This window comes from Procambarus clarkii, chromosome 1, assembly GCF_040958095.1.
Source record: "Procambarus clarkii isolate CNS0578487 chromosome 1, FALCON_Pclarkii_2.0, whole genome shotgun sequence".
Taxonomy (NCBI): domain Eukaryota; kingdom Metazoa; phylum Arthropoda; class Malacostraca; order Decapoda; family Cambaridae; genus Procambarus; species Procambarus clarkii.
In genome coordinates, this window is record NC_091150.1 from 12,916,743 (window position 1) to 12,929,170 (window position 12,428).

The following is a 12,428-nucleotide window of genomic DNA, read 5'->3' on the forward strand; positions in this document are numbered from 1 at the left end:
CTCTACATATAATGTGCAAGTTTCATGTAAATAGAATAATAAATAAAGGCTGTGAAATTTTATCTAGTTGTAAAAGTTGGAGTTGCGTAGCGCGCTCTCAAAGTTTCTCAACCTGCTGTCACTCGTGACTGGTGATTTACGCATTGCGGCCAGCTCGTATGGAGAGCTCGCATGCATCTAGCTGTCAATGCTTCTCTCTTGTTCGTTTGGTAAGTCATATTGCAGTACAAATAGCTAAAAATAGCAAAAATAGCAGGTTCTGGGAGATATTGTGTGAGCGCGTCAGCATACATCCTCTCTCCATGAGAGACACGCAGTCACTGACTGCACCACCATCGTGTCAGACCATATGTTGTGTTGCCATATGTTTAGTTTATATTCATTTTATGCATAACATGTTATTTTCAACGCTATTACGAAAAATAAGACATCTACAACGTAAGATACAATACCCCGCGGCGTACTCACGGCGCGAGGACCAGATTCACGAAAGTTGCAGCGGGAAATTTGACTCTAATTACGTTATTTTTCAAGATATCATTAAACGGTTTGGACCACAGTGTTGCCAGAACGTTGTAGTATTTTTCGTAATTTTTCGTAAATATTCCATTTTTCATCGGATTTTCGGGTGACATGGCCCCTAAGTTGTTTGTCTTATATAACAAATCTTCTCTGAGTGTAAAGGAGATAAGCGAAGGTTTGTGTTCCATCATAGAAAGACAAAGAGATAACCCAGATGGAAAAGTGACATCTAAACCTTTGTCTACCACTAATAGTAGACAACAGAGTACAAACAGTATTCCAAACAAATCTAAAACAACTTCCCCCTCCCCAAAGTGGAAGCAAAGCAGTGTAGGCACATATGCAGTTGGTCCCTCCAAACCTACAGTTAATGCGTCACCCAAATCGGTGACTCCCCAAGATGCTGTTAACGTCTGGAAACCATGTGTGTTCTGTGAACAACCACATGTCATATACTTTTGCAAATTTTACCCAGATCGTGCTACACGTATAAAACGACTCAAGGAGTTACGTAAATGTACCAAGTTTATAAGGGCACATAATCCCGACACCTGTACAACTCATATACGTACCTGTAATAGGTGCCATAAGGGTCAACACCATACAGCACTTTGTGGGGACTCAAGTACAAAGTCTGCCAAACCACAGAAGGAGGAAGGAACTACCACATCAGTACAGCTTTGTACTGTGTTACTTGGCATAAGTGTCTTCTCAACAAGGTCTGATCATAAATCAGCTCTACTCACTGCTCAATTGACCATTAAAAATGGAGAGTCCAAAGCCACCATATGTGGATTATTTGACCAAGGATCCCAAATGGCTTTTATCTCAAAGGAGTTGGTAGATGCCCTGAAACTCACACCTGTAAGAGAGACATGAATAGACATAGCAGGATTCCTGACTAACACAGGAGCCCGAGTCCTCAAGGTAGTACGACCTAAAGTACGTTTAGGAGGTTATGTCCGAACGATACAAGCTCTGGTAGTAGATAGATTCCCAACAGACCTGTATGTATATGGTCTAGGTACAACAGTCAAATTCCTGAAAGAAAAGGGAATCCACTTGGCTGATAAAATCACGTCAGACAACCTTTCCAATATTGGAATCCTTATGGGATTAGATGTCTACCATAAGTTTATCAAAGGAAAGGAAGAAAAACAAGGAATGAGCTTGTTACCGTCTGCAGGTGGCTATTTGCTAACAGGCCCAGTATTACGGCTGAAACAACCCGCACCTGTAGACCGCCAACTTGCCAACCCAGTAATGGTTGCATGACTAAGAGACCAGTCTCCACTGCAATTCAGAGACATGTCCGAGGATGAGCTTGATCCCCCTGTACATAAACTATGGGACCTGGCAACTCTCGGCATTGTCCCTGAACAACCTAGCCCAGATGACGACTGGACTTACAAACAATACCTGGACTCATTTATCTACAGAGATAATCAATACTGGGTCAGGTTACCATGGAAGCTGAATCACCCTCAGCTACCCGTCAACCATTTTATGGCACATAACCAATTAAGATCACAGGTGTTGCGCTTACAAAGACAGCCTGAGAACTTGAAGTTGCATCATGAAATATTACAGAAGCAACTCGATAAATTTATGGAAGTTGTCACTAATGATAACCCAAAGGACGGGCACTACCTGCCACACCACCTTGTACTGAAAAATTCTGCTACTACCCACTGCGGATAGTATTTACTTGCAGCTCTAAGACGAGGCAGAGTAGTGTTTCGTTAAATGACTGAAATCAAACTGGCCCTAGCCTGAGACAAAGGCTATACGACGTGTTGTTAAAGTTCCATATTGGGACTTACGGATATACGGTCGACATCAGCAAGGCTTTCCTTAGGGTAGGTCTCTAAGAAGAAGACCGGAACTACACAAAGTTCCTATGGATCAAGGATCCTAACGATCCAAACAGTGAATTAATCACTTACAAGTTTGCATCTGTTTTGTTTGGGGCCACTTCCTCACCGTTTCTGCTTCAAGCTACCTTAGATACGCACTTGAAGAAGTCCAATAGCCCAAACAAAACAGAAATTAGTAAAAACTTGCATGTGGATAATTTTCAAGGAACAACCAGCAATGAGAGTAAACTGTTGAACATATACCATGAGGTCAATCGAGAATTAATGGGAGCCAATATGCCTCTCCAGTCATGGGTCTCCAACAATGCCAAATTAAATCAACTGATCGCAACTGAATTTCCCGACTGCCAGGTACCCGAGAGGACAAAGGTACTTGTACATACAAGACAAGGAATGGAACTAGTCTGTATCAGAAAATTCTCAAAGATGTTATCAAAAGGTCATTATTAGTATGCTTCATCTGTATCATAATCTTGTTTCTTGTACCAACTCTAACCAGGTATGGATATGTAATAAGTAAACTCAGAGGCAGTGTCGCCTCAACTCGCAAAGTTCTAGGGAACCAAGTTAATGACAATGTAAACAATTAAGTTAACCAACATATATTTTAGCAATGATAAGTAGCATCATTCAAGCACTCGAACTGAAGGTTCACTCTGTCAGGATTACTAAACAACGTGAGTCATTACACAAAACTTTGAGAACCATTACAGCTGTCTGCCCCCAAGATAATCAACACAACACTTTGAACACGAATAAGTCACCTTAATGTTCAACTCACCAAGGACTGCCTCGGTTCTAGGAAGTTGAATAGAGAAGGGGAGGGGATGGTCTCAAGTTGACAGGCAGAGTCACCCCTGTCCGGCCGACAGCCTATCTCGGCTGCTGTCTTCTGCCTTGCTCTCCTATTGCTCCCGAAAGTACAGTTTCCTGGGTATTTATTTATTTATTTGAAATCTAGTAGCAAATCCCCCCCCCCCACACACAAGTAGATAGCCCCAGGCCATCTATCAGACCACACCTTAACTAGCGGCTTGTTTGAAGGACACCTCCGGCTAGCCGCCTGCAATTATGAGCTTAGCATAAACAAGGTCATCTTCACACGACCTGACCTTGGTCATTTTGTGGTCATTAATATTCTAGAGGTGTGACTTTCAGCCCGACAGAATAGAGCATCTCAAAATCTTGTCTGTGACTCATGTGTATCTATGTATATTAAATACAAAACATCTTTATGGTTGTACAGTAGAGCAGCCTATTGACATAGCTCAAGTGCATGGAGGAATTGTGTAAAATCCTGGTTTGTGTCTCGGAGAGGCTGCAGGATCCAAGTAAGTTCATTAGAACTTCTGGTTTCAGTTCTTTTGACCATGTCGTAGCTCAGTCGATTAAGAGAGCATCTGGTATGCTCTTGGATGTTGATTTGAATACTTGTCATGACTTGTGGATTTTTTCACTGATTCATCACTCAACCCTCTCCCTATCTCTCCCGTTCTCTCTCAACCCTCTCCCTCTTGCTCCATCACTCACTTTCGCCCTCCCATGCTCTCTCGATCTCTCTCTCACTCACCCTCTTTCTCTCTCTCTCACCTTCTTTATTACCCCTTCTCTCTGTTCCACCCCCTCACACACTCTCACACTCTCTCTCTCTCTCTCTCTCTCTCTCTCCTCTCTCTCTCTCTCTCTCTCTCTCTCTCTCTCTCTCTCTCTCCTCTCTCTCTCTCTCTCTCTCTCTCTCTCTCTCTCTCTCTCTCTCTCTCTCTTCTCTCTCCTCTCTCTCTCTCTCTCTCTCTCTCTCTCTCTCTCTCTCTCTCTCTCCTCTCTCTCTCTCCTCTCTCTCTCTCTCCTCTCTCTCTCTCTCTCTCTCTCTCTCTCTCTCTCTCTCTCTCTCTCTCTCTCTCTCTCTCTCTCTCTCTCTCTCTCTCTCTCTCTCTCTCTCTCTCTCTCTCTCTCTCTCTCTCTCTCTCTCTCTTCTCTCTCTCTCTCTCTCTCTCTCTCTCTCTCTCTCTCTCTCTCTCTCTCTCTCTCTCCTCTCTCTCTCTCTCTCTCTCTCTCTCTCTCTCTCTCTCTCTCCCTCTCCCTCTCCCTCTCCTCTCCTCTCCCTCTCTCTCTCTCTCTCTCTCTCTCTCTCTCTCTCTCTCTCTCTCTCTCTCTCCCTCTCTCCCTCTCTCCCTCTCTCCCTCTCTCTCTCTCTCTCTCTCTCTCTCTCTCTCTCTCTCTCTCTCTCTCTCTCTCTCTCTCTCCTCTCTCTCTCTCTCTCTCTCTCTCTCTCTCTCTCTCTCTCTCATCTCTCTCTCTCTCTCTCTCTCTCTCTCTCTCTCTCTCTCTCTCTCTCTCTCTCTCTCTCTCTCTCTCTCTCTCTCTCTCTCTCTCTCTCTTTCTCACTCTCTCTCTCTCTCTTTCTCACTCTCTCCCTATCACGACACGACATAGTAGGATCAGGGACAAACATGGCAGCGAGAGGTAACAAGGGAACAGAGAAAAGTCATTGTTAAAAAATGAAGGAAGTGTTCTCCAAAGTTTTGGAGGAAATCAGGAGGGAGATGTAGGAAATAAATAATAAAAAAACAACCTGCAAAGCGAGCTGACAGCCACAAAGGAGGAGATTAAAATCCTAATAGAGGTCAATATGAAGGCTGAGGCTCAGATAATCATCCAAAGAGAGGATGGAAGTGGTACATTAGAAGGGAATGCCATTGTACAAGCAACATTTGCAGAGATGCTAAAAACGAACTTGGAAGCAATGTTCATAGTGAGGGAGGTAGCAATGAAAGCATCCACCTCACAGGAAGCAGCAAGATCCACTAGTCAGCTGCTGGAAAGAAAAAGATCTATGGTAGCTGTGTGTATTAAGGAGCAGGAAGGCTCCAACAGGACATAATGGGATGATATGGACACAGCGAGAGTAAATGAAATATTAAAGGGGCGAGAGATGGAAGAGGCAGAACATAGCAATGAGAAGGTTTTCAGATTGGGCTGGAACAAAAAGGACAGAGACCGTGTATTAAAGATAATGTTTGCAAATGAGCCTGCAAAGGAGAAGATTCTAACAAGGAAGAGCCACCTGCAATATATGGGAAAATTAAAAAAAAGTATTCCTCCAGAGGGACATGACAAGAGAAGAGAGGGCCATGGTGGCAGAAGCAAGGAAGAAGTGCTGGGCAAGAGGAGAAAACCAGGAAATCACAACCCCCGACACAACATCCCCAGAGGTGAGGGGGGGGGGGAGACACCCACAACCAGCAAACCAGTAACACCAGAGTGAAGGGCAACTCCACCACCTTCCTCTGCATAGAAATCACCTACCCAGAACCCTCCATTCTCCCACTCAGCTCAGCAACCTAATCTCCCTACCCCCCCTCAACCCATTTCCACCCTGCTACCCCTCCCCTACTCCCACCATGTCCCCCCTTCCCCCTTTCCCTCCCTGTCTTCCCTCCCCCTTCGTCACATACCCTCCCTGTCCCTGCTTCACTATATCCCCCACTTCTCACTCCAGTATCCTCTGAGACCCTGTTATCCACCTCACAAATCCTCACACCCATGGACCAGCTCTCTCTATCAGCTGAATACTCGCCAAGAAGGGGACATGAGAAGGGACAGAAGAGAATCTCATGGTAATATACACTAACATAGATGGGATTACATATATAATAAATGAACTTGGAGAATGGGTACTAGAAGAAAACCTAGACATATTAGCACTCACAGAAACGAAACTGACGGAAAACATAACATATGCAGTGTTTCCACAGGACTACTATGTTCTGAGGAAAGAGAGAGAAGGAAGAGGAGGTGGTGGTGTATCTCTTCTGGTAAGAAAAGGCTGGGATTTTGAGGAGATGGTTATTCAGGGCTGTGAAGATTTCAGTGACTACATAAGAGGTACCATAGCTACTGGAGAACAAAAAATTATAGTCGTAGTCATATGTAATCCAACACCAAATGACAGAAGGCCCATACAGGAATATGATAGAAACAACATGGTCACCATTAGCATAATAGAGAGAGCAGCTTCTGTTGCTAGCAGGAATGGATCTGGACTACTAATCATAAGAGACTTCAACCACGGGAAGATAGATTGGGAGAACAGAGACCTACATGGGGACCAGATACATGGAGAACTAAGCTGCTGGACGTGGCAACAAGAAACTTTCTAATCCAACACATCAAGGAACCAACAAGAATGAGAGGGGAAGATGAACCAGCAATGCTCGATTTGATATTTACCCTAAATGAGTGGGATATAAGGGAAGTTAAGTTGGAAGCACCCTTGGGAATGAGTGGTCACGGTGTATTGATCTTTGAGTTTCTGGTAGAGCTAGGATTTATCTCTCCCAAAAATGATCTAGGAAACAAAATGTTGGCATACCGCAAAGGGAATTATGATGAGATAGGAGGTTCCTAAGGGAAATACCATGGGACACAGACCTCAGAGCTAAGTATGTACAAGATATGATGGACTATGTCACCCAAAAGTGTCAAAAGGCAGTAAACAGGTTTATCCCGGCCCAAAAAGAAAAATCCGAGAAGCAAAACTAGAATCCATGGTTCATTAGGGCACATATGGGAAGCAAAGGAACTGAACAAAAGGGCGAGGAGGAATTTCCAAAATAACAGAACACCAGAATGCAGAGAGAGATTCCAGAGAACCAGGAATGAGTATGATAGTGAGAAAAGAGAAGCAGAGAAAAATAATAAAAATTATATAGCAAACAAAGCCAAGACCGAACCAAAGCTACTCCACAGTCACATCAGGAGGAAAAAAACAATGAAAGAACAGGTAATGAAACTTAGTACAAGCGATGACAGGTATACAGAGAAAGACAAAGAGGTGTGTGAAGAATTCAACAAGAGGTTCCAGGAGGACTTCACAATAGAAAAAGGTGAGGTCACTGCACTAAGAGAGAGTAAACCAGGCGGCCTTGGAAGGGTTCGAAGTTACGAGAGATAAAGTCAAGAGAGACACATGTTGGATCTGGATATGAGAAAGTGCTGTTGGCCCAGACAGAATCTCACCATAGGTATTGAAAGAGTGTGCAGAGAAACTTTGCTTGCCACTCTTCATAATGTATAGTAGGTCACTGGAGATGGGGGACCTACCAGAAATATTAAAGATATTGGGTAATGTGGTCCCAATATACAAAAAGGGTGACAGACAAGAGGAACACTACAGGCCAGTGTCCTTAACTTGTATACCATGCAAGGTGATGGAGACGATAGTGAGAAAAAACCTAGTAACGCATCTGGAGAGAAGGAACTTTCCATCGTTAACCCATTGTTAACATGGGTTCAGGGAGGGTAAATCTTGCCTTACCTGACTTAATAAAATTCTACGACCAGGTGACAAAGATTGAGGAAGAAGGATAAGCATTTTTTGGACAGTCGAAAAGCCTTTGACACAGTACTCCAAAAGAGGCTGTTACATAAGCTGGAGAGACAGGCAGGAGTAACTGGTAAGGTGCTCCAGTGGATAAGGGAGTTCCTAATCAATAGGAAGTAGAGAGTTATAGTGAGGAGTGAGACCTTAGATTGGCGTGGTCACCAATGGAGTCCCACAGAGCTCTGTACTCGGACCTTTCCTGTTTCTAATATACGTGAATGATCTTTCTGATGTAAAGGTTCATTCCTCTCAATGTTTACAGACACTTTGTTAAAGAAGGATTGAGCTAGAGCAGGGCTGCTTGAGGCCTCAAGAGGACCTGGACAAACTGAAGGAATGGTCGAGTAAATGGTTATTAGAGTTTAACCCAAGCAAATGTAATGAAATGAGGAGTACATTTTTACATAGTAGGGTGTTGCAGGAGGCCAGATACAAAGTATCATTTGGAAGATAAAATTCTTCAAGAGTCAGAGATAGAGAGAGAGAGAAAGACTTAGGGGTTGATTTCACGCTAGCCCTGTTCCCAGAAGCTATCTAGAGGATAACATCAGCCACATATTCCAGGTTGGCCAACATAAGAACGGCCTTTAGAAACATGTGAAAGGAATCATTCTGAACTTTGTATTCCACATATGTCATACCAACCCTGGAGTATGCAGCTCCAGCATGGAGTCCATATCTAGTCAAGCATAAGACTAAACTGGAAAAGTTTCAAAAGTTTGCCACCAGACTAGTACCCGAACTGAGAGGTATGAACTACTTGGAGAGACTACAGGAATTAAACCTCACGTCGCTGGAAGACAGAAGAGGTAGGGGGAACATGATCACCACATACAAGATTCCCAAAGGAATTGGTAGGGCCGATAAAGACAGGCTTTTTAATACAAAGGGAACACGCACTAGGGGACACAGGTGGAAACTGAATACCCAAATAAGTGAGAAAGAACTTTTTCAGTGTCAGAGTAGTTAACAAAAGGAACTCATTAGGCAGTGATGTGGTGGAGACTGACTCCATACACAGTTTCAAATGTCGAAATGATAGAGCCCAATAGGCTCAGGAACCTTACACTAGTTGATTGACAGTTGAGAGGCGGAACCAAAGAGCCAGAGCTCAATCCCCGCAAGCACAAATAGGTAAGTACAACTAGCTAAGTACACGCATTCATCAAGGGGTTAGGGCCGAAAAAGCAGTGATCAACCCCCGTAAATACAACTAGGGGAATAAAAATTGGTGAATACACACACACACACTCACGTCCCTCCGGTGGCCTGATAGCTGAGTGGACAACGCTATGGACTCGTAATCATAGGGTCCGGTATCGATCCCCTGTGATGGCAGAAACAAAATGGGCAGAGTTTCTTTCACCCTGATGCACTTTTTCATGTTCATGCAGTTGTATTGAAAAACTAAACAGATATGTTCTGGGTTACATAAATAACATAAAATATCTATATTAACTGTGGTGAATATTTTAGACAAAATCGTTATATAAAGATAAGCCATAAGTCATTGGCTGACTCAATAAACAAGGTTAGTTTGGTCAGCACGAGGCTAAAGCCCTAAGCCAGTATACTAGAATGGTAATTGAAAGAAACTTAATGATATGGCACTGACATTGGATGGAGAGAAGGGATCGTGCCCAACCACTTCGACTGTCGGAGGTCGAACAAACACCTGTGAGAAGCGAGGCCTCTGCGCTATCGACGAGCCCAAGTTGTTGGACTGAAGAATCCAAGTATCTTTCGTAAACCTTTTTCTTAATATGTAAGGGAACAAAAATGTTCTCATCTTTTAAGACGTTTTGAATATCAGAACATCGTCTGGTGAGGAGCGGAACGCCGGGGATCGAACGCGGACCTGTAAGAAGCGAGGCCTCTGCGGTATCAAAGAGTCGGAGTAAACCTAAGAATCTGGTGGAAAAAATAACTTTTCTGTGTTGCAAGTCAAAGATCTTGGCAGCCTTCAACATTTCCTCTATTTGATGGCGTCGTTTGGTGAAGGCGGCCCGGTCTCCGCGGAATATCCAGCGGCCCACATCTTGTCTATCTTCCCAGCCCTCGTTAGGCCAGTCATAAGATCTGTCCTCGGTCACCTGACCCCGATGGGTCTTCTTCTTGTGTTTACTGCGACCTTTGCCCCCAGACACTTCTAACTTCCCGCAGGTAAAGCATGCAAGGAAAAGGCGGAAGAATCCTTGTAACTTACTCATACTTATCTTGGTGCAGTAAGTCAATAAACGAGAAGGGAACACGACACAACACAACACTAACAGTTGACACAACACTGCCAGCATACTTATATATATATATCTCAGATGCTCTAATTATAGTTAGTTTGGAATTGTCCTCTAGCTAGGGTTTTGAGCTGATTAGAGACGTGAAGCAGTTAATGATGCTCTGTGTCTTGTGTCACTGTTGTCCCTGAGTCATGAGACAGTGACGTGTAGAGGTTAGTGATGCTCTGTCTTCTGTGTCACTGTTGTCCCTGAGTCATGAGACAGTGACGTGTAGAGGTTAGTGATGCTCTGTCTTCTGTGTCACTGTTGTCCCTGAGTCATGAGACAGTGACGTGTAGAGGTTAGTGATGCTCTGTCTTCTGTGTCACTGTTGTCCCTGAGTCATGAGACAGTGACGAGTAGAGGTTAGTGATGCTCTGTCTCCTGTGTCCCTGAGTCATGAGACAGTGACGTGTAGAGGTTAATGATGCTCTGTCTCCTGTGTCACTGTCGTCCCTGAGTCATGAGACAGTGACGTGTAGAGGTTAGTGATGCTCTGTCTCCTGTGTCCCTGTTGTCCCTGAGTCATGAGACAGTGACGTGTAGAGGTTAATGATGCTCAGCGTCTTGTGTCACTGTTGTCCCTGAGTCATGAGACAGTGACGTGTAGAGGTTAATGATGCTCTGCGTCTTGTGTCACTGTTGTCCTTGAGTCATGAGACAGTGACGTGTAGAGGTTAATGATGCTCTGTCTCCAGTGTCACTGTTGTCCCTGAGTCATGAGACAGTGACATGTAGAGGTTAATGATGCTCTGCGTCTTGTGTCACTGTTGTCCCTGAGTCATGAGACAGAGACTTGTACCGGTTATGGTCGACAGTGTTGTATAGAATGTGGTGACGTTGTTGCGGCGATGGTCGAAAGTTTTATATAATGTGTTTAGTGACGTTGTTGTGGTGATGGTCGACAGTCGTGTATAGTGTAGTTACTTTGATATGGTGATGGTCAGCAGTCTTGTATAGTGTGTGGTGACGTTGTTGTGGTGATGGCAAGAAAAAGATAAGCAACATGGACAAGAAAAAGATAAGCAGCACGGTCAAGGAAAAGATAAGCAGTATGGACAAGAAAAAGAGAAAAAGAATAAGCTGGAAAATAATAACGAACGAAAACAGGGAAAGGAACTAAAAATGAAAAAAATGAAATTATTGAAAAGACATTTTTATATTAAAAATCATTGATGTTATTACTAGGATTAAATAAAATATTTTATCTGAGTTATTTAACTGTTGTTTCCTTATTCCTTGATTTCTGAAGCTGAAAATTAAATGTGTAACAATTTAATAATGTGTCCTAAAATTATTGTTTGGTCAAGAAATGGTTACGTTGGTGTGTAGTAAAGACGGTTACAGTGATGATGTTTGTAACTAATAAAGGCCCCAGTAATGAAAACTGTACAGTTAGGATGGTTACAGTAATGAAGGTTGTGTGTAGTAAAGATGGTTACAGTGGTGAAGGTAGTGTGTACTAAAGATTGTTACAGTGATGAAGGTTGTGTGTAGTAAAGATGGTTACAGTGACGAAGGTTGTGTGTAGTAAAGATGGTTACAGTGGTGAAGGTTGTGTGTAGTAAAGATGGTTACAGAGATGAAGGTTGTGTGTAGTAAAGATGGTTACAGTGACGAAGGTTGTGTGTAGTAAAGATGGTTACAGTTGTGAAGGTTGTGTGTAGTAAAGATGGATACAGTGGTGAAGGTTGTGTGTAGTAAAGATGGTTACAGAGATGAAGGTTGTGTGTAGTAAATATGGTTACAGTAATGAAGGTTGTGTGTAGTAAAGATGGTTACAGAGATGAAGGTTGTGTGTAGTAAAGATGGTTACAGTGGTGAAGGTTGTGTGTAGTAAAGATGGTTACAGTAATGAAGGTTGTGTGTCGTAGAGATGGTTACAGAGATGAAGGTTGTGTGTAGTAAAGATGGTTACAGTGACGAAGGTTGTGTGTAGTAAAGATGGTTACAGTGGTGAAGGTTGTGTGTAGTAAAGATGGTTACAGAGATGAAGGTTGTGTGTAGTAAAGATGTTTACAGTGGTGAAGGTTGTGTGTAGTAAGGATGGTTACAGTGATAAAGGCTGTGTGTAGTAAAGATGGTTACACTGCCCAGGTGAGGCTTGAGTATTCAGCACTAGCACTGAACCCGCACCTTGTGAAGCAGAAACAAAAACTTAAAATAATTCAATGTTTACAATTAGATAGCAGGCGATTGAAGCATTACTTTAAACAGTTCTAATACATCAATACAACTTCTGTTTTGGGATTATAGCTCATACTAGGCTGATTTAACTTTTGCAGAGTGTTAAGTTTTACGAGGGTTCACAATGTATTAATTACGGTCATGGTTATGTTCTATGAAGATCATTGCTTCTTATTTTACTGA

General features: G+C 43.1%; 1 protein-coding gene across 1 annotated transcript; it reads left to right on the forward strand.

Moving 5' to 3' along the window:
• Positions 1 to 633: 633 nt before the first annotated feature.
• Positions 634 to 1,401, forward strand: LOC138359260 (uncharacterized). Its single transcript, XM_069318365.1, has one exon. The coding sequence runs from the start codon at positions 634 to 636 to the stop codon at positions 1,399 to 1,401; it is 768 nt and encodes a 255-aa protein (XP_069174466.1).
• The last annotated feature ends 11,027 nt before the right edge of the window (positions 1,402 to 12,428 follow it).

What these genes read in the sequence shown, in the direction of transcription:
- LOC138359260 (XM_069318365.1), top strand. Translation starts at nt 634, where the DNA reads ATGGCCCCTAAGTTGTTTGTCTTATATAACAAATCTTCTCTGAGTGTA.